Source organism: Borostomias antarcticus (assembly GCF_949987555.1).
Source record: "Borostomias antarcticus genome assembly, chromosome: 12".
NCBI lineage: Eukaryota > Metazoa > Chordata > Actinopteri > Stomiiformes > Stomiidae > Borostomias > Borostomias antarcticus.
Window position 1 is genome coordinate 6,763,799 of NC_140245.1, and position 22,500 is coordinate 6,786,298.

Sequence of the window (22,500 nt, forward strand, 5' to 3'; positions counted from 1 at the left end):
ACACACATGCACGCTCGCATGCATGTACTGTACGCGCTCACGCATGCGCACAAACACACACATGCATGCGTGCACACACACACACACACACACTGTACACACATACTGTACACACATGCACACCACACATACACAAACACACACATACACATGCACACTCGCATGCACGTACGCGTGCACACATGCACACACACACACACACACACACACACACACACACACACACACACAAACACACACATGCTCGCATGCACATAGACACTCTGGTCCACTCTGAAAAAGATGAATGTCTCTGAACTACTTATTCATTCATGAAGAGACACAGACTAAGACGAATCTTGTGTAGATCCGTGTGGATCAATACATATTTTAGAGAAATGTACTCACTTTACACTGATTTCCTCAGATTAATTTCTCTCAACGCGCCACAGATATGAGGAAAGTGCTCTCAAGAGGCATGCCGCAGCAATGAATATAATAGAATTCCATTCTAACCATAACACTGGGATCTATACAAAACAAAAATAAAACATTTTCCACTGAGTCCAGCCTGTTTCTGGAGTCTAGCTGTGTGCCGCTGTGTTTACCCCAGAGGGACACGGCGGGAGATGCATCAGAGTCAGCGCTGCTCAAGTGCATCGAACTCTCCTGTGGGAGCGTGTACGACATGAGGGGGCGGAACCCCAAAGTGGGCGAGATCCCCTTCAACTCCACCAACAAGTATCAGGTACTACTTCCTCCCGATGCGCCTCAGAAGCCATCAAACAACAAGTCTGTAGTGTGTTTAGGGCTTAGACACAAACTCGTTAATCTTCAGAAAGGAACATGCGATGTATATTTAACAGATGGAATCAGAATACCGATGGAGTGCTCATTGGAATACTTACTTAGATTACTCATGGCTGTATGGACAGCAGAAATACAAGTCCATGTCGATCGTGGTTATTGGTAAATTACACATTCTATTCGCTATTATATTCAAGATGTTAATGAGTCCATCACCTCCTTCTCAAAGCTCTCAATCCATGAGGTGGAAGACAACCCGTCTGGTCACCTTCTGGTCATGAAGGGAGCTCCAGAACGAATATTAGACCGGTATGTCCCTCAATAACTCAACAGGATCAATATACTGTACCTAACTGAACTGTATCTCAATATGACACAATATACATTACATACAATATGCACATCTAATTGGAATTAGGTTAAATGTCTCCACTGACGGAACAAGGCGAGCGATCCTAGTGGTTTAAATGGACGGATGTGATTGTGTTGATTTCAGGTGTAGCTCCATCATGATCCACGGGCAGGAGGTCCCGATGGACGAGAACTGGAGAGACGCGTTCCAGAGCGCATACATGGAGCTGGGTGGGCTCGGAGAAAGAGTTCTAGGTACCTGAGAACCGGGGTTTGCAAGTCTGCGGTCTGGCTCGACGTGGAACGATCGAAATAAGAGTTGGCCACGGGTTTGCGCCAGACTAAGCGACTTGACGGTCGAGCGTTTCAAAGGAAACGGATACTACTTCAGCTTAGGCTGTTTATACGGGCGGACAGTTGTTTTAGGGCTGCACGATTACGACAAAACATAATGATTGCGATTATTTGCTTCAAAATGGTAATTGCGATTAATAATTGTGATTCATATTTAATATATAATATTAATATATAATAACCAAAATGCTCCCAAATCACGGACGTTGATCCCTTTCTTGTTACTAACTCACTGACCTCGTTTTCGCTCATTTTGTCACTACTCACGGCTGCGGGTACTCTTGTGACACTTGTCTTGCCCTACTGCTATCTGTCTTCTCAGTCTGCGCACAGCGCACTCAGCGGGAACGCATGTGATTGGTCAGACAACATAAGCGCCTGTGATTCGTCCGTGTAGTCCTAGCACACTCAATTCAAAGCAAAATTATTAATCACATTAATTGCGGCCTTTTGCGATTAGTTAATTGCAGAGGTCATAATCGCGATTTCGATTAATTCACGATTAATTGTGCAGCCCTAAGTTGTTTTGTGTGTTTGTGCTGCTACAGAGACAGGCGTGTGTGTCTGTGTGTGTGTGTGTGTGTGTGTGTGTGTTTAAAGCTACCCTGTGTGTTCCTCCGGCAGGTTTTTGCCACACATTCCTGTCCTCCTCCCAGTACCCCCGGGGTTTCGCCTTCGACTGCGAGGAGGTCAACTTCCCCACCGACCGCCTCTGCTTCCTGGGCCTCATCTCCATGATCGACCCGCCGCGCGCCGCCGTGCCCGACGCCGTGGGCAAGTGCCGCTCCGCCGGCATCAAGGTGACGGGCCCACGCCGAACGTGGCACCCGCGCGAGAGGGGGTTATGTTAGCGCAGTTTGAAGCGTGATGAAGTGGGCCTCGTAGCTCTTTTAAAGCTACTGAGACAAAGTCAAACCGTGCTGAGCCGAAGTCGTGACGTGTTGGCCTGGTTCTGCATTCGTCTTCCTAGGAACTGTACTAGATACTGTGGGACAATGTTAAAAGATGAAATGAAAATGAAATCTATCTGGGTCATCGCAGCATGCGTCAAGGCGGCATTCACGTGTGAGATAAATCAAACTGAAGTGTGTGTGTGTGCGTGCGTGTGTGTGTGCGCGTGTGCTTGTGTGTGCGTGTGTGTGTGTGTGTGTGTGTGTGTGTACATGCACATGTGCATACACGTGTGAGTCTGCAGGTACAGATGGCATGGTGTGTTCATAGTTGTGATGCTAGGCTATTTATGTCCCTTCTGTCATGTCATCAGGTGATCATGGTGACAGGTGACCATCCCATCACGGCGAAAGCGATAGCTAAAGGCGTGGGCATCATCTCCGAGGGCAACGAGACGGTGGAGGACATCGCAGAGCGGCTGAACATCCCCCAGGTGGAAGTCAACCCCAGGTGTGCAGGAGTATGTGACACGACAGCGGGTGTGTGTGTGTGTGTGTGAGAGAGAGAGAGAGAGAGTGAGTGTGCATGTGTGTGAACGCCCTTGAGCTTGAGTACCTGTTAGTAAGTGTGTATCCCTTTCTTTCTCTCTCTCTCTCTCTCTTTCTCTCTCTCTCTCTCTTTCTCTCTCTCTCTCTCTCTCTCCCTCTCTGTACCTCTCTCCCCCTCTCTCTCTCTCTCTCTCTCTCTCAGAGATGCCAAGGCCTGTGTGGTACATGGGTCGGACCTGAAGGACATGAGTTCAGAGTACCTGGACGACTTGCTCAGGAATCACACTGAGATCGTGTTCGCACGCACCTCACCTCAGCAGAAACTTATCATCGTGGAGGGCTGCCAGAGACAGGTGAAAGGACGTCTGTGTGTGTGTGTGTGTCTGTGTGTGTCCGCGCGCACTTTTCTTGGCGGGGAGCAATTTCTGCTTTGCAAAGGCATTTGATTCGGCAACAAATCAAAACAAAGATGACTTTTCCTCCTCATCCGTGATTCCAGGGGGCAATTGTTGCCGTGACTGGCGACGGGGTGAACGACTCGCCCGCCCTGAAAAAGGCCGACATCGGGGTCGCCATGGGAATCGCTGGCTCTGACGTCTCCAAGCAGGCCGCCGACATGATCCTGCTGGACGACAACTTTGCTTCCATCGTCACTGGGGTAGAGGAAGGTGAGGAAGAGATGAGCAGATAGAGAGAGTGAGAGAGAGACAAACGCACACACACACACACACACCCACACAGGGAAAAAGAAAACAAGGACATCCATTCCAAAGGAATTACAACCTGGATGATAGATGACGACCTTTTATCCACCCACTCTCCCTCCGCCAGTCTATCAATCTCCCTTCTCTTCCCGTCGAACAGGGCGTCTGATTTTCGACAACCTGAAGAAGTCAATCGCCTACACGCTGACTAGTAACATCCCGGAGATCACCCCCTTCCTCCTCTTCATCATCGCCAGCATCCCCCTGCCCCTGGGCACCGTGACCATCCTGTGCATCGACCTGGGCACCGACATGGTGAGTCAGCTGGGCGACTCCCGCGAGACTCTTGGCCTCGCGCCAGACAACCGGAGACCGATTTAGCTTCGCCGTCGTTCCTTCTCTACTATGTGAGCTCTGCCGTCGCCGTGGCTCGCTCTGGCCTGGGCCAACTAACGTCTGTTCCCAGTGACTGTTTCTGGGCAATGATAGGTAGTATGGACATATGCCCTGTCAAGTTGGCTTTTGGGGGGTGGGGGGGGGTGGTATGGCGCCAAATGCTTCTCCTCTGACGTCTGTTAAAGGGATAGAACACTCGCGACTACCCACAATTCACTCTGCTGGTTCCTGTACGGCACAGCGTATTATCATCTATCATACATCATTGCTCTGGGTCAGGCTGCCATAAATCGGAAGCAAACTGGATCTGTATGTGCTTGACTGTGCGCGCTCGGCTCTCATACTGGGTATGAGTCTCCAGCTCAAATCCAATAGAAATCCCCGATATGTCCTACCATAATTCACCTGTATTGCTCTCATACTTCCCCCGCTAAGCTTTCCGGGAGAGATTTTTATTACAGGATTCCCTCTCTTATCCCAACCCCCCACCCAGCCAACTATCTCTCTCTCACACTCTCTCTCCTGCTTATCCTCCAGGTCCCTGCTATTTCATTGGCCTATGAGACAGCTGAGAGTGACATCATGAAGCGCCAGCCCAGGAACCCGAAGACGGACAAGCTGGTCAACGAGAGGCTCATCAGCATGGCCTATGGCCAGATAGGTACGTGCACGCGCACGCACTCACACACACACACACACACACACACACACACAGAGAGAGAGAGAGAGACATCACTGCTTGTCCATATTGTTATATAGAATAAAGTGACACATATAAACACTGTTGTCCACAAATCCACATGCACACTCATGTACTGTATTTGTGATGCAATCTGTTGTCACATTGGAAAAATGAAACCCACAATGTTTGAGGAATTACACTCAACCAACTCAAGCCACACAGGACACAGCATTGCAAGAAGAAAAAATAAATTAGCTGGACTCATAGTGTACCGCACCCAGGGATTCAGTAAAGTGATCAAATGATGATGATGATGATGCATGCATCTCTGCCTGCAGGTATGATCCAGGCACTGGGAGGGTTCTTTACGTATTTTGTGATCTTGGCTGAGAACGGCTTCCTGCCGTGGACATTACCAGGCATCCGGCTTCACTGGGACGACCGCACCCTTAATGACCTGGAGGACACCTACGGACAGCAATGGGTGAGAATCAAACGCACGGACGCACACACACACACACACAACTCAAAAGGCACAAATACTCACAGACTAGATGTACAGTATGTACATAAGCTCATATACAGACAGATATTTTGCTTATCCTTTATTTTGACACGGAGTCATGTTGAGACCAATGTCCTTTGCAGGTGAGCCCTTTGATATTTGAAAAAAAACAAACCTTGAGGGTCACAATGGATGCAAATTATGAGTTTGAAAGATGAAAAACACTGTGTGGTAAATGTAGTCTCTCAATATTGCTCTTCTTAATGTGGGATAATTTCTCACTGTACATCAAACATACCAGCAACCGGTTAGCAATGTAAGTCTTTAATTTTTAACTGTTTCAGTTTTTTATTGTACCTTTATTTTACCAGGTCAGTAGGTAAATGGACTGCACTTATATAGCACTTTTATCCAAAGAGCTTTACAAGGCCTCTCATTCACCCATTGACACACACATTCACACACCAATGGCGGCAGCTGCCATGCAAGGGAGCAATTTGGGTTTCAGTATCTTTCCCAAGGATTCCCAAGGCGATTGTTGGACGACCCACTCTACCTCCTGAGCTACACAGGAATTTCATTGAGATCAATGATTCTCATTTACAAGCAAAACCTGGCCAAAATAGCAGCATGAAAATGTAGAGAGAAAGTTACAGGGTATTGTCATTTAAACGTCTTAAAGAGTATGAATGAGCTTAGGTGACACAGCTGCACGCACAAGAAAACAGACCCAGAACACAAACAGTACTGAACACGCTCTCAAAACAGACCCAGAACACAAACAGTACTGAACACGCTCTCAAAACAGACCCAGAACACAGACACATCCAGTACTGAACACGCTCCCAAAACAGACCCAGAACACAAACAGTACTGAACACGCTCTCAAAACAGACCCAGAACACAAACAGTACTGAACACGCTCTCAAAACAGACCCAGAACACAAACACATCCAGTACTGAACACGCTCTCAAAACAGACCCAGAACACAAACACATACAGTACTGAACACGCTCTCAAAACAGACCCAGAACACAAACACATACAGTACTAAACACGCTCTCAAAACAGACCCAGAACACAAACAGTACTGAGCACGCTCTCAAAACAGACCCAGAACACATCCAGTACTGAACACGCTCTCAAAACAGACCCAGAACACAGACACATCCAGTACTGAACACGCTCTCAAAACAGACCCAGAACACAAACAGTACTGAACACGCTCTCAAAACAGACCCAGAACACATCCAGTACTGAACACGCTCTCAAAACAGACCCAGAACACAAACAGTACTGAACACGCTCTCAAAACAGACCCAGAACACAGACACATCCAGTACTGAACACGCTCCCAAAACAGACCCAGAACACAAACAGTACTGAACACGCTCTCAAAACAGACCCAGAACACAAACAGTACTGAACACGCTCTCAAAACAGACCCAGAACACAGACACATCCAGTACTGAACACGCTCTCAAAACAGACCCAGAACACATACAGTACTAAACACGCTCTCAAAACAGACCCAGAACACAAACAGTACTGAACACGCTCCCAAAACAGACCCAGAACACATACAGTACTGAACACGCTCCCAAAACAGACCCAGAACACAAACAGTACTGAACACGCTCCCAAAACAGACCCAGAACACATACAGTACTGAACACGCTCTCAAAACAGACCCAGAACACAAACAGTACTGAGCACGCTCTCAAAACAGACCCAGAACACAGACACATCCAGTACTGAACACGCTCTCAAAACAGGCTTGATGAGTAGTGCTTAGCCTGGACTGGTGTTTCCCTCCTGCAGACGTATGAGCAGAGGAAGATCGTGGAGTTCACCTGCCACACATCCTTCTTCACCAGCATCGTGGTGGTGCAGTGGGCTGACCTGGTCATCTGCAAGACCAGGAGGAACTCGGTCTTCCAGCAGGGAATGAAGTGAGTGAGTCTGTCTGTCCGTCCGTCCGTCCGTGTGAATAACCCTGTCTTTCCTTGACCAACTCTTTCCACTGTCTACCTTCCATTCCCTGTCTCTGCCTTGTCCCCAGGAATCGTATCTTGATCTTCGGCCTGTTCGCTGAGACGTCTCTGGCTGCCTTCCTGTCCTACTGCCCAGGGATGGACATTGCCCTGCGCATGTACCCTCTCAAGTAAGAGTCACTCGACTTACTGAGGAAAAACCCTACATGCCAGGCTTACCCATTATTTGACTACTAATACAGTATCTAGAAGTAAACAGCCCTAGAGTAAGTTAATGGATATAGCTGTGTAGAAAGACACTGTACATCTCTATGGTATTTGACTTTTTTTTTTTAAATGTATCTATTGATTATTAAACAAATGAACATTTACAACGGTGTAGAGAGAGAAATACTGTACATCTCTATAGCACTGTATAGCCTTCCCTCTTTAACTGACAAGTCTGTCTCTCCATCTCTCTCTCTCTCAGGGTGTCATGGTGGTTCTGTGCCTTCCCCTACAGTCTGCTCATCTTTATCTACGACGAGATCCGTAAATTAATTCTCCGGAGGCAGCCTGGAGGTGGGCACACTACACTGACCTTCAGTCACATGATATGTGTGAGAGGGGGGGGCGGAACAGAGAGATGCACACTGAGCTCAGAATATCTGACGAAGACAGCAAGTGATTCAGACAAAAGATAATTGCAACAGTTTATCGTTCTTGCTAATCACACAGACTCAGAGAGAAGCCACGGGTTTCATCTGCAAATGAAAAGATGAAGAGATTATGATATTTGTGTCTGATTTACCTTCTCTCTTCTCTCTCTTTCTTTTGTAGGTTGGGTGGAACAGGAGACATATTATTAACATTCATAAAATGTCAGCTGGAATAATTTTTTGGAGTTGTTGCCAGTTTTATTTCTTGTGAGTTTTGTCTGTGTGTGTGTGTGAGTGAGAGAGAGAGAGAGAGAGAGAGAAAGAGAATGATTGTGTGTGTGTGTGTGTGTGTGTGTGTGTGTGTGTGTGTGTGTGTGTGTGTGTGTGTGAGAGAGAGAGAGAGTGTGTTTTGTCAGTCAACTTATTAAGTGTATTATTGCATGGATCTGTAGACTTTGTTTATCCTAGAGAATGATGCAAATACCATAGTGATTGATACAGTATTTCTGAAATTTCCAAAGGACAATTACTGCATTACGATTCAAAATCCCAAGGATAAAGCAAAACAAATTGTTAAATACAGTGAAATACAAATGTACCTCAAGTTGTGTCTGCATAACAAGCAAAATGTACTGTACAGAATAAAATATATTCTTAACAGAGGATTTGATTTAATTACATTCTTATGACTGGAACAGTTGATGGTACGGTGGGAGAATAAACTGAATTAAAATTAAAATACTCATGACTAATGTTTTGTTATTTGCCCTCTTGTTTGGTCTGTGTTTGTTAGTTACCTCCGCCCCAGTGACAAGCGCAGGGCGAGAGGTGTTTTCAGTGGCATGTGTGGGTGCGTTTGTGCGTGCTTTTGTCTTTTAGTAGGATTACGCAAAAACTACTGGACCAATTTTCCTCAAACTCGGTGGAAGGGTGTAGCATGGTCCAACTTAGAACCCATACAATTTTAGAGCGGATTCGAAGCACGGGGAGGATCTGTGGGCAGCCCAAACACAGCCGGCCATTCACCTCCATTCATTATTTAAACCAGGTTTACGCTAAAAGTACCAGACTGATTTTCACGAACCTCAGTGGAGGGGTGTAGCATGGCCCAACTAGCAACCAATTAAATTCTGGAGTGGATCCGAATCACAGGGCGGGTCCACGAGCTGCCCAAACACGGCCGGGCCAGCCATTTATTCCCCCTATAGACCCCTTTTCATGAAACTCAGTGGAGGGATGTTGGGAATTTGTTGTGAGAATTGATTTTGTATTTTCCCTCTCCCTAGTTTTGTATGTTCTGCTTTTCATGTCCTTGCATAATCTTATGTTATATTTACATGTCATTTGCTATGGTAGGGATACCATAATAGCTATCCCATCTATAAGCAGAGTGCCACCCATGGTGGGGGCATATCCTACTTGTGAACAGCACAGCAGACCTATGTTTTGACAAGACAAACGTTGTTTCACGAACAGATTGCTCTCTTCATCAACTCCATTATTTTTCAGTGAAATGCCGTCACATGTCAAGAAAAACATTTAGGTAATCACTCACAACCGCCCTCTCCTCTCCGGGGAAATTTGACCTTCGACTGCTTTTCAGGGGAACACAACAACATCCAATACGTCACATCCGTTCAGTAGTTGTCAAACATGGCGTTGCTTTTAAGGTCAGTAACGTTAGATCTGTGCTAATATCCAACTTGTCAAAATAACGAGATTTAAACACCTTTTCTGGTGTAACTATTATTATAATACATTTGTCACTAGCAGATTTTAAGTATTGACAATACTATCGAATATGCGTTGTTAGCTTTATATGCCTCACTGTTGTCCTTCATGCTAGCTAAGCTAACGTTAGCAGCTAGCTAGCTAATTACCACAGCAGCGATTGACTGTGAGCAGCTGCACTCTTCCAGGTGTCATAAGATGTGGATGAAGAGATAGTGCGTGCTTAAACCATATTTGCTTGTCAATATGTGTCAACGCCCATGGAGCTAATAGCAAACAAACGTGAACGTTAGCTTCAGCTAGCAGTGATGTTATAGGGATGACCGGTCAGTACTGTGATATTGTGTCACACTATCATGTGAAGTTGGTATAACACCTTCCAGTGTTCTTCGACGATGATAATTACTGCGTACTAAACGCTAGTTTCACTTGAACTCTTCACCCTTAACGTCAACTACCTCGCTAAGTAGACAACAAGGCTCTAGTGTTCACTAACACTTTCTTGGTACTCCGGTAATTTGGAATTAACTTTGACCCCACAGTCTAAAGTCCAAGCACAATTCAGATCAAAGCTGGGATAAGAGGTATTAACCTACTAGTTACTGCTTGTTTAACACACACATGTTGTCATTCTCCAAAGGACGTTAGCCCGGCAGGGTGTTTGCTCCTCACGCTCTCAGTATGGAGTCCTCTACAGACAGTGAGTACTGTGTGTGTGTGTGTGTGTGTGTGTGTGTGTGTGTGTGTGAGAGAGAAAGAGCGTGTGAGCGAGTGAGATGGAGAGAGAGGTACTGTGATAGTGAGAGGGATATGTCTCTAATGTCACACAGTGGCAGGCCTATTAAGCCTCAAGTTACATCTCAACCTCTCCTCTCTGCACTTTAGTGCAGTTCCAATGGGAACTACTGCTAAGGAGGAGATGAACAAATTTTGGGCCAAAAACACAAGGCTAAACCGACCCATGTCCCCTCATCTGACCGTCTACAAGTAAGTTTTGTGTGTGTGTGAGGGGAGGTCTAGTTGGGCCTGTGGAGATCTGTGTTTTCTTATGGTTCTCAAGGACATTACAGGGATTTGCACCATGAAAAGTCAATCCTTCCTCACAAACTGTATTCAGTGTACTGTAGTTTGACTCAACGGATGTAGATTTCAGGGAAAGGCCTTAGCCTTGTCATTCGTTTATTACTGCCCCATCAGTGGCGACGAAATTGATCCACACACCCTGAAACAACCCTAGCAACCGCTCCGTCGAAGACGATTGTGATTGGTTTAAAGAAATACAATGTCACCCACCCCCCCACCCCCCAACCCCAGAATGGTAATGAGTCCAGCGAGACATTTCTCCAGCGCTGGCACAGCGTAAGCAAAGTGTGGAGAGATAGGTCTGGCTGTGGAAGACTAAGTATCCTGTGACAAAGCATGTGGATAAAGAGAACAAAATATTGCTTGACCTCCAAAATCCCCCAACAGCCCCCCGTGTAAACTCATGAGCCCAGTACACAATATCGGAGGAACCTTCTGTATCTGTTTAGTTTTAGATTGTGTTTTCCATGGCTGCTTGGAAGATTAGATTATAAATTGACATGGCCATTCATAGTAGCAATAGCAGTGCCTTTCGAGTAGCAGTAGCAGTGCTCATAACAGCGTTTGTCCTGTCATATGGGTTTAACCACTACTGTGTATGTGGGTACGTGTGTATGTCATGCCGGAGTGTGATCTTCATGTGCTCTCCAGGTGGTCCCTTCCCATGATGATGTCAATCACACACAGAGGCACAGGAGTGGGACTAAGCGGAGGTAACATGGCTTCCTTCTATGGCAGGTTGTTTTAAGTGCTGCTATTACAGGTTTAGATGAGATTAGATTAACTTTATTTTCATTACATAGCACAAGACAATACAAATACAAAGTAGTCTGGGTTGATTGTATTTGTTGAAATTAATATTAGGCTATAGTACATAATGGGGAAACCGTGCTACCCTTTTGTCTATAGACTTCCGGTCATGACTTGTCAGTCTCTCTTTCTCTCTCATTCTTTCCCTCTCTTCCTCTCTCTCCCTGTCTGTCTCTTACCCCCCCTACCGCCCTCTCTCCATCGCTCAGGTATCTCTCTGTTTGCCCTGGCTGCGCTGGCTTTGCCGGGCGACTACCCACACTACCTGGACCTCATCCACTCCCTCTACGTCGGGCCCGCCCTGATTTTCGTCACCAAGTTTGGCCTTGCCTTCTCCGTGGCCTACCACACTTACAACGGCATCCGTCATCTGGTGCGTCCCTTGTCGAGCCAACCTTCATCGTGGAACTGTCTGAGCCACAGAGTCTATAGGATGCAACAGCTCTGGTCTTTCTCAATTCTTATTTTAATTTCTATCCTCTCTCTGTCTCTTTTTCTGGCAGTTCTGGGATTTAGGCAAGGGCTTCAAGATCCCAGAGGTGTACCGCTCTGGATACACCGTCATCGCCCTGTCAATAATCACCTCAATCGCACTGGCGGCCCTTTGAGCAGGGGGAGGAGAGGAACGCAGAGGAGAAAAGATGATAGAGAATGTGTACATGAGGGATTTGAGGTGGAGAGGGTGTTGTTTTGTTTATATGTCTTGGTCTTTGTGGGCCCTTCAGTTAAAGAATAAAATAAATGAATATTTAATGTCAAACAAAAACATTGTGCTGTGGTTTACTATGGGCTGGATGGTGGTAATGTTGACTTTGTTTCCCCATTTACCACTGTTGGAGGAAGTTTTTTTTTTTTGCTAATATGGGGATCAAATGCACCCTGAATGTATTGTCTTTCGTGCCTCATCCATGACATACTGTAGTGTGTTTCTGTATGACTATGATCAGACTCCACCACATTTTCAATTCAAATCCCCCCACCTTGCCACTAAGACCCAGTTGAAGCTTCCTGAAATGGCTTGTTTCTCTCTCTCTCTCTCTCTCTCTCTCTCTCTCTCTCTCACACACACACACACACACACAGGTACTGTAGCTTGCCTTAGGCCTATTCTGCAAAGCCGCATGAGCTGTAGTCCTATGCTCTGCACTTCAGCCAGATTTTTACTGCAGTCTAAAGAAACCCAGAATTTAGCCTAGAGTTGTCAGTCAGGTACTAAATTGGAAAAATTATAGGCCTGAACGTAGAATGAAAGACTGCATACTTATGAATATAAATGAGTCTTGATGTCTCATTGGTCTGACCAAAACAACTTTGCGTGACGGGGGAAGTGATGATACAATGATGACGCCTGGCAAGACAAATTGACAGCGAACGGTGTGATTTGTATGGTCTGATTATTCCATTTTTTTTATAGTCATACTGTTTTGTTTCCATAAATTGCTGTCCACATCCATTATAGTCCATTGCTGTAATTTCTATGCTATATAGGCTATTGCTGCTTTAGGGGTGTGGGGGGGGGGGTGGTAGCCTCATTTAATTCACATCCGAGCAAATTTTAGCCTAGAGTTAACTCAAATTTAGCTTCACAGTGCGGTTGTAGGTAGAATTTGTTGTTTCTTCACTGTCAATTCAAGCTCGGCCATCTGACGCCCCACAGAACAGCGTCGCAACCAAAGCAGAAAGGCAAAAATAGGTGACATAGACGTTCTAAATAAAATACTGAGAGGAAATCGGCATGATAATAGGCTACTTTATTTTCACCTGCATTTCTTCTATGATCAATTAATAGTTACTGTTTACTTATTTTGCCGTTCATATTCATAAACTACGGGGCGAAACATCTCTAGTAGCCTACCACGCCATCTTGTTCTGCATAGGGATGATGTTGTAAGAGCGCCCCCCACCGGTACATGAATAAACTACAGCAATGTGGTCCTGATGCTGCGAGATGCTGAGAGGATGCTATAGAGTTGGGAGGAGGGTTATAAACCCGCTTTTCGACAGCAATAATGGCTTAGTCTCTGTGGCGCAATGGAATAGCGCGCTGGACTTCTAATCCAGAGGCTCCGGGTTCGAGTCCCGGCAGAGATGGATCCGCATGGGTGTGGCTTTTTAGATAGACTTATAGCCCAGTAATTTAATAATAAAATCGGTTGCATCTACCCCTTTTATCCGACTACATTATGCTGATTAACACATTTGAATTGAGGCAGGCCATAATGCTTTCTGTACTACGTGAGATAAATAGACGTGTTGATTTTTACAAATAAGCTATTAATTGCTATAGTATGCCAGGGAAAAAACATCGCTCTTCAAATGTATTTTATTTATTTTGCTTCAAGGAGAATTAGGTGAGTTTAATAAGATAGTCTACATTTGTTAAAAAACGCCCTGATATAATGACACATCAGCATGCTGATATTGCACCTCTTAGGGAGAGTCCTAAGACACATTAACACGCCAGGCAGTGTCATCCCCCTCAACACGTTTTCGGCACCTGGAGCTGTTCACTATCATGTTCATTGAAATTGAAAAACAAAAGGCGGTTAATTTGCATCATGCAGCATGTGTGTTAAGTTTCAAACAAAGAGACAGCCAGAGGATAAAAAGAAGAAAAGCTGCATGTTTCGAGATCTCCTTCACACCCGCCCAGTTCACATTGATTTCTGCCCGCCTCCTGTCTCCAGTGAGTCGCCTTTGGTGTTCAGGCTTTCATGCCGGTGCCGCCATCCATGTTTTAACCCCATGCCTTCCCCCACACAAACTAATCCGCGTGCAAAACTAATCCTTAATCCCCCCAGCAAGTTGAAACATCCCTCCCTCCTGAACACCCGCTATAGACCGCCGGTCCTGACCATGGCGCGTGGTGATCTCTATATAGCCTACACTGACTGACCACGCCTCGTGCTCTCAAACATAAAGGCCCCAATCAAAACAAGGAAAAACACATTCATGATAAGTGTATAAATCACTAAGGAATATTTTGTGTAGGTTAATTATTAGCTACCAGTTAACGTTTTGTAAATTAAACTAAGCCTGTTAATTGGCCTAATTCGGATACTAAATGATATAGGCCTAGTCTAGGTCTCAGTTTCATTGGGCAGCCTATATCACAAACTGAAATCACTGCTGTTTTATCACATTATCTTTCTATCTAGCTCATGTCTCTCCCAGGCAGTACGCTCTGGCCCTATCCAAATGGTACAGGCCAAATCGTATTAAAATCCCTCCCCTCCCCCTCCGCCCCGAACGCCACCCCTCCCTCTCCCTCCCTCTCTCCCTCCCTCTCCCCCTCCTCCAGTCTTTCAGACAGACTGTTTTTGCTGCAGTGAACGGTAGCCGTGGAGAAAGGGAATAGGCAAGAAAAACAAGAACCCAAGGAAGGAGAGAAGGAAGAAAAGTCAATAAAGACAGATCCAGAGACGTCAGATCGAGCGGCAGCGACTTTACCATCAGGTAGACCGGATCCAGAACCAACTCGCCGAGAGGTTTCCCCGCACGAAGAGGACTTCATCAGAATATATCGGTATGTAGGCTATGCCGTCTCCGTTCACTGGGCTATGAATATTATTGTTATTGGCGTCCTAGCTATAGGCGGACGGGAGACACCTGTCACTGTAGCTTACACAGTCCATGTCCTGGAATGTTTTGTTTGCGCACACTCACTGGCAGGTGCTGACGGTAAACCGTTATGTTTGACCCGGGAATAAAACGTTAGGACTATAGGTCGCTCATTATTTAATAAGAATATGCGTTTTGTAATTGGACGTTATGTCCCGTCTCCCATCCTCTTTCCCGGGTTCACCGTTGGCCGTATGGCTGCTATTGCGCGCAGTAGGACTATTAACCAATTTTGCGTTCAGCCACTGTGCAATAGCCATGGCTATGCCCTAACTCACTTTGCTATTTCTCCGACTTGAAGAAAAGGTGTAGGCTAGGGCGCGAGAAACAGTAGCCGTACCGGTAGTTTCAACGTCGCATCCAGCAGTAATGCAGGTAGCAGACCTATAGCCTATGGAATATTTATTATCTTTAGATTCTACTTAGCCTACTAATCCAGCGATATTGACCGAAAACGGTCGTTATTCTTGTAACATCAGTATGTAAACTAATTCAGGTTTTCCAATGCACGCACTCTCGACTGGAATGGCTACAACAACAATAAGCACCCGCCCCCCGTTCCCCCATATCCTTCCCCGCCCTCTACCGCCCGTCCCGCGGGCAACCTCTCGCCATGGCTCGCTCAGAAGAACGGTGACAATGAAGTAGCGTGTCGAGGATGGACCTGGGCTTGCCTCGGCTCGGCGCAAGGCTATTTTAGAGTGCGCGTGTGACAGGCTGGAGGGGATTATTGTGACAAAGTGGCCGCGACCATTTGTGGCCATACAGTCATGAAAGGCGGACGGGGAAATCTCAGCGGGCGACAGGTGCATCTCGCTGCTGCGTTTTGCTGCTGACTGCCTGCCTGGGCCAACGGCAGATTTCCCCCCCACTAGGCTACATAATTTATAATTAAATAGTTGTTTTAGGGCCTTCTAACACATTGCTTCCATATAGCTTGCTGGGGCAGATTGAATAGCCTACATTTACCGTAGTCTAATGATACCCACTGACTTCACGCCGATTGTGATTTAGACCGTAACTGTGGAAGGGACTCGATCACTGCGTCACCCCCCCAGTAGGCTGCGATATGGCACAAGCAGATCGATGAAACCCATGGAGCAGCGCTGAATAACGGAGCCCAGTTATTCAGCACCAGTCAACCAATCAGAAAGCAAGCAATTAATCGAGACTGCCTGGTGTGTGTGTGTTTTTTTTGGGTTGCTTATCTCTCCCGCAGGTGATACTCCACTGCTCCTCTGCCCCCGAGAGGATTCCGTGACACTAACAGATCTGTTTGTCCAACCATGGCCTTCTCCTCCTCGTTCTCCGTCCCAGGACTATGGACTCTCAGTTTACTGACAATACTCGCTGCTTCGGTTCAAAGCAACCTCGATGGTAAGCATTCCTATGTGGCCTCCTCTGACCGCCCCCCCACACCCCCTCTACATGCTCCCTATCTGTCACTCTATCTGTTGGCTCCGTTGTTGCCGCTGTTTTTACAAGGGAGCCACGGAGCCGTGAATAAGCGCATGGGGCCTTTCCCCTGCCTGTGAACCCTAACGGAATTTCTGTTGTTGTTTTTGAAGCATGCGTGTGACCACTGACCACATGTGCACAAGCGAATGAACATCGTGCCTGCTCACGTGTGCTTACACCCTTTGCCCCACCCCATCCCCCCCCCTCCACCACACACCCACACACAGTGGTCGATTACACAGTATTATATGAGAGATGGCTCTCATATATTGAGTGCACACCGGCGGATACACACGCAAACACACACATCTCAGGAGGCCGAACCTCAGCTGCGTCCATCAGCCCGGGTTCTTAATGGAAGCTGAGGAGATTTGATGAGAGAGGCACTTTGTAATGATATCATCCTTACTGTAAGCACCCACTGGATGGGGCACACTCTCCAATGTGCTTTCCCAATGACATAAGACTCAAGTGTCTGTCAGTAATCCAATCTCAGGGGGCAATATCTGTCCAGCCCTGGAGCTGTGCACTGTAAGAGGCTTGGCCTGGAATGACTGGCAGAGGCGTAATTAGGTCTCTTCCCATTCAAGGGAAGTCATTCTCGATCTTTACCAATGAGTGTTTGCATTGGTCATGAATCCGGCACCCCAAGGACCCCTTAGACATACACTGATTTGCATTATAGTGGGCCAGGTCTAAATGTCCATGTGGCAGATGTACCCAGCTCGCTGTCCAACAAAATGGAATGCATCCACACACACACACACACACACACATACTTTCTTTCACTAGCTTTAACTAACTCAGCTGTTTTTTACTGTCTGTTGAATTATGCATACTTGTAATTCTTGTGTTTTTGAATATGTGTGTGGAGATGTGGTGGCGTCGCCATTAGGAAGCGGTTCACAATGGTAAACAACTGCGATGAGGTCTTTGTTGAATTGATACTAATTAAATCACACAGAGGGCTTGAGATGCGTGGTGAAGATTGTAATTACGGACATAATCATCCAATTCAAGTGCTGCTGATGAGATATTACGCTATGGTTGATGATATTGGAGAGGCGGAAATGTAATGTATTTGGTGTTGATGGCTGAAATCCCAGCCTGCACTCAATTAGTAACTGGATTCAAAAAAGGACCTCTCAACCTCGGGAATGTGTCAGCCTCATATTTGATGAAGGCGTGCTTTAGAGACACATATCTGCTTTATTTTTAGCCTAGCTGTTGAACTCTAGCAATAGAGTCCTCAAATCGAGCTGTCTGCCAGTGTTTTCAAAAGGAAAAACATTAGGCTACTGACTAACAGACACATTGAGATGGTCATAGAGTAGTCACTATGACACATCACAAACAGATGTAGGATGTTCCCCTTTGACCTCTGCGAGTTCAGTCTTGTAGAGGGCTAACCTCAGGAGGTCAATGGTGCTCTTCATCTGTCTTGATTGTGAGGAAGTGCATCAGCATTGTGATTTTGTGTTGTGAGCTGGAGCTGTGTCCTGTGACTCAACAGGGCAGCCTAGTCAATGAAAGATGGATGCTGTGTGTGTGTGTGTGTGTGTTTTAGTCCATCCTGTTTGTGTGTGTGTGTGTGTGTGTGTGTGTGTGTGTGTGTGTGCGCGCGCGTGCGTGTGTGTGTGTGTGCCTGTGTGCACGTGTGTGTGCATATGCTGGAGCCAAATAATGGTTGGTAATGGAGGATCTCATTCTAAAAGCCTCTGAACTGAAGAGGCTACTTATCATAAATAATGCAATGTTGTGTACGAGAGAGCGAGGAAAAAACGATTAGCTCTGCCAATCAATGAGCTGCAGATAAACCACCAGACTTGTATTCCTGTCACCACCAGGGGATCTGACTGGCTTGAAAGCCGACATATTGTCTCTCATCCTACTTCTCGTCTTCTGTCGGAAGAAAAAAACAAACACATGAATTGAAATGTGTAGCGTATAATACAACGAGGGGGAACGGATGTCAAGCTCGTTTAAACTTCTGACGCATAACCCCCATATGAGTCTCAAAGTCGGGAGAAGGACGGCACTAACTGTTTTTGTCTCAGCCTGGGCTCCCGTAGACAGGGAGGACGCTAATTGCTAGCAATTTGACATATCCATTTCCACAGCTGGATGTTTAGCGGAGCAGCTCAGATGGAGTGCTTCTCCCAAGGATACCGATTAGACTCCCTGATTCTCCGACCGCGTCTGGCCTGCTCCTGCGCCTGCATCTGTAACCTAGTTACCTCGGGACTGCGTGTCCGCCCGTCCGCCCCCGCGCGGAACGCCACAACCTCCCATCGGCCGCCAGGCCCCGTCTCTGCTGTCGCCCATTCAGGGACCCTGGGGAACATGTGGCTAATAGTTTATTCGCCTCAGTGTATTTCTCCCACTGCAAGATTGAGCCAGGCTGTGTTTCCAGCTGTGGCCAATAATGAACACAGATTAAAGAATGGGCGTGGGTATAAACCATCATTAATGACTGAGATTTACAGGCGGGAGGGCTCGGTGTATGTGTGTGTGTGTGTGTGTGTGTGCGTGTGTATGTCTGTGCCAGCGGTTCACTTTCCCCGTTCTTCCACTTGGGCAAGTGTCTCTCTCTGGCCTGTTCGTTTACCCTGGCAGAGAGCCCCACTTCCTGTGTGCTGTTGTTGTTTATTGTTTACTTCCTACGTGCCTAGGTGAGCGAAATGTTGCACGGATACAGCAGGCTGCTCGCTCACAATAGCGTAAAGCAGGCGGATGAGAGGCTCTTGCCTGTTAACAATGCTGACTGATAAGCCCCGACTCATTAACAACCGACATACAAGCCAGCCTGGGGGATTACTGGCTATAGACTGTGACATTAATAAGAGAGGCGTGGGCTTTTATTCCATTGAACTCTCTGAGGAAGACCAGTAGTTTCTGATATTTCCATTACTTATCCTGGTCCGGAAGAGCTACTGCCTCTGTTCATTTTCTATCCGTTTTCCTTATCGGTTAACTGCCCAAATGGAATGGTACAGAATCAGAATCAGAAGTACAGTATAGTTATTGGAATGTGGATGGTGCAGTGCAGAATGAGATTTTGACTGGCTCTTATTGTTTCGCAACATCTGGAAGAACCCGATTATTTCTTCTGTTGATTACGCAGGTTAATTAACATAATGGACGGTTGATTAAGCACACATTCCCTGGTATTTCTTGCTGTTCTGTGACCATAAATGATGCTAGTAAAGTAGTTCTGAACGGGCCGATTGCTTCGCCTGCAGTATTGATGCTTGCAGCTTTCTCGAGAGCGGCTCATCCGAACAACTTCACACTTGACACTGCACCTCCTTGGGTCCTGAGCAATACACCCGCTGAATTTCAATGGCCGGTTTTCAAGAAAATCCAGTACAGACAGACCAACAGAGACTCCTCACATTGTAGTATGATCCACTATCCTTTCATCGCTGAAGCATGTAACTTATGAATATTTTACAGTCCAGCAGGGTAATAGTCTAGCAGGCTAACCAAGGGCCTGAGGTCATAGTACACCTCTGGTTTGATTTGTTGCTGTCCCTCAAGTCTTTGTATGCATACAAGCCCCAAAGCAAGAATGGACTGTTAATCCCAGTTTTTATAGCTCAAGTCTTTGTAAAGAAACATATTTATTGTCATATATATTTATTGTCCCAAAACATATTTCAAGCATGAATGGACCGTTAATCACAGTTTTTATAGCTCCAACTACAGTATGAATTTGACAGTAGTTACTCTTCCTCAACCCCCTCCTAACCAACAAAAGAATGGCAAGGTAGGTCTGTAAAAAAAATGACGTCCTGGGCCTTTAAGCACAACCAATCAGCTTGGCCATGGATCATGAGGCTATATTGGGCCGTATGCACAGTTTTACCCTCACACCTCCCGCTCAGGCATGACACGTACGTAAGCAAGGCATGCCAGTCTCACCAGCAGGCACCCAGGAGGGTGGATTAATTTTCCTAGGCGGTACAACGCGACACGCGACCAATCAAATTAGTTGGGGGCGTGAACATTCCATCGCCATCTAGGGAAAAAAAGCCTTGGAACTTGGAATGTAGATAAGTGACTGCTGCATAAATTAACGCCAAATTAAAACAGCGCTGCAAAACTGTCCTAACGAATGAATGCACGCTCTGGCTCTGAATAAGACCCCATTAGACCTCATCAATCTAAGTCAGAACTCATCCAGCCAGACCCACTCAGTAGATGTCAGATTACATGCAACAATCAATCTCACTATAAACATCACAACAGCGCTGCCCATCGAACACTCCCAGAAGATTGTGAACGCAGCGTTCTGCCGTTTTTCTCAGGTGTGGGGCCACGTTCGTCTCGGAGAATGCGATGCAAAAAATTGAGCTGCGTTCGCAAACCTGTCAGTGTGAACACACCATTTCAGAAAGTTGTTTTGACAAAACAAAAGACCAGCGCTGAGAAAAAAAATTAATCTGACTCTCAGTTTGTTTTTTTTTACAACAAAGATCATTATTGAATACCGCATTCTACCGACAGGTATCCTTTCATTGCGCCTTTTGAGATGCACCAGAATTCTCCTATGGGGAGAATCTTTTGCTAGGGGCCAAAAGCAGCAATGCCTCCTGTCTTTGACGCATGAGTGGTCACCAAAGGCTTCCGGGAAATTTTCATCTGTGTGTGTGTGTGTGTGTGTGCGCGTGTGTAATGAAAGCAGTTTTGGATGCGTTGCTGTACAGTTAGTGCGGCACACCCACACACGCACACACAAACACACACACACACACACACACACACACACACACACATGCACACACTGTTTATATTGATTGAAGTGGTTGCTGCTGCTGAGTGGAGGATTTCCCCAGAGTGGGCTCGTCCAATGAAAGCTTGAACGGCTGTGTTGTTTACAAGAGGCCCCCCTTTTTGATGAGGATGTTGGTGTGTGGTGGAACTCACCAATATGGTTGTATAATGAAGCCATTGCTTCACTGTGAAACTCTCCCATCATTCATATACTACATACTTCATATACCATATGTATATTGTGTTGTTATTGTGTGGACAATGTTATGATGCAGATACTGTATTGCCGAGGCATGCTGGGACAAAAAAAACGGCCTGACCCAGCCCAGGTACATCCAAACGCAAGAGCGGGGGGGGGGGGGTGCTAACGACTTGTTAACGGGGTGTGGGGTGCTAACGACTTGTTGACGGGGGAGGGGGGGGCTAGGGGGGCGATTTGTTGTGTGGGTGTATTCAGACATAAGTGGCTCAGAGAATAGCTAGCTTTTATATTGTAATGCAAGCAGGATGTGAGGCCATCTGGTAATGTTCACAGCTGGATTGGGGGGGGGCATCCAACTTCAGCTCCAGCTTCAGATCATCGGACCTGGTATCCATGAGCTGGCGTGTAACTCTCCATGGGAGCAGAATCATTCATAACGTAACTCATCGATGTGCTTCTCGGGTGGACACAGCACTCTGCGTTTGAAACCCTCTGCGTTCTCTCCCCAGATGAAGCCGTTACGGCGCTTCTCCGCCTGAGGCGTTTCTGACGAAGCCCACCGTACGCTAAGCCGCGCGCTCGGCTGACGTACAGTAAGAGCATTCAGAGCGTAATACCCGCGAGCATAAGACCGCACGCTACGGTACATCACAAAGCTACGACTACTCTCCCGCCCGGCGATGTGATCTCCTTATGAATCCGCGGCTACGGTGTGCCGGCTGCGGCTCCCGACCAGGAGAATTACTGATGAGGGCCGGGCGTCTCTCGGGGGCCAATGAGGCGGCTCGGTAACGGGCCATCGCGGCGCGGTGAGACCCAGCGGTGTGTCCTGCTGGCGAGGAAGACAAAAGAGCCAAATAGGCGTCTCTAATCTCCGTTGCTGAGTGAATCGGAGACAAAGGGGACGAACACAGATGTAGAGAGCAGCCTGGACACACAGAGGATAAGCTGATTACACAGAAAGAGGGG

The 22,500-nt window shown here is 46.7% G+C and overlaps 3 protein-coding genes across 3 annotated transcripts in view; all 3 read left to right on the forward strand.

The window, feature by feature from the left end:
* Positions 1 to 8,060, forward strand: part of atp1a2a (ATPase Na+/K+ transporting subunit alpha 2a) — a gene marked incomplete at both ends in the record, with an annotated part of 17,349 nt that extends 9,289 nt beyond the window's left edge. Inside the window, 14 exons of the mRNA XM_084446626.1 lie at positions 593 to 727; positions 1,016 to 1,095; positions 1,283 to 1,392; positions 2,116 to 2,291; positions 2,756 to 2,892; positions 3,133 to 3,283; positions 3,430 to 3,598; positions 3,795 to 3,949; positions 4,568 to 4,691; positions 5,051 to 5,196; positions 7,040 to 7,170; positions 7,281 to 7,382; positions 7,682 to 7,773; positions 8,032 to 8,060. Of these exons, the coding sequence (XP_084302752.1) occupies positions 593 to 727; positions 1,016 to 1,095; positions 1,283 to 1,392; positions 2,116 to 2,291; positions 2,756 to 2,892; positions 3,133 to 3,283; positions 3,430 to 3,598; positions 3,795 to 3,949; positions 4,568 to 4,691; positions 5,051 to 5,196; positions 7,040 to 7,170; positions 7,281 to 7,382; positions 7,682 to 7,773; positions 8,032 to 8,060 (1,737 nt within the window). The remainder of the gene's footprint in view (positions 1 to 592; positions 728 to 1,015; positions 1,096 to 1,282; positions 1,393 to 2,115; positions 2,292 to 2,755; positions 2,893 to 3,132; positions 3,284 to 3,429; positions 3,599 to 3,794; positions 3,950 to 4,567; positions 4,692 to 5,050; positions 5,197 to 7,039; positions 7,171 to 7,280; positions 7,383 to 7,681; positions 7,774 to 8,031) is intronic.
* Positions 8,061 to 9,496: 1,436 nt separating this feature from the next.
* Positions 9,497 to 12,228, forward strand: sdhc (succinate dehydrogenase complex, subunit C, integral membrane protein). Its single transcript, XM_084446767.1, has 6 exons — positions 9,497 to 9,520; positions 10,222 to 10,281; positions 10,467 to 10,568; positions 11,316 to 11,377; positions 11,684 to 11,847; positions 11,978 to 12,228. Exons 1-6 carry the CDS (start codon positions 9,504 to 9,506, stop codon positions 12,080 to 12,082), a joined length of 510 nt encoding a protein of 169 aa, XP_084302893.1. The 5' UTR covers positions 9,497 to 9,503; the 3' UTR covers positions 12,083 to 12,228.
* Positions 12,229 to 16,381: 4,153 nt separating this feature from the next.
* cadm3 (cell adhesion molecule 3) overlaps positions 16,382 to 22,500 on the forward strand; it is a gene marked incomplete at both ends in the record, with an annotated part of 36,510 nt that continues 30,391 nt past the window's right edge. Inside the window, 1 exon segment of the mRNA XM_084447252.1 lies at positions 16,382 to 16,472. Within this exon segment, the coding sequence (XP_084303378.1) occupies positions 16,382 to 16,472 (91 nt within the window).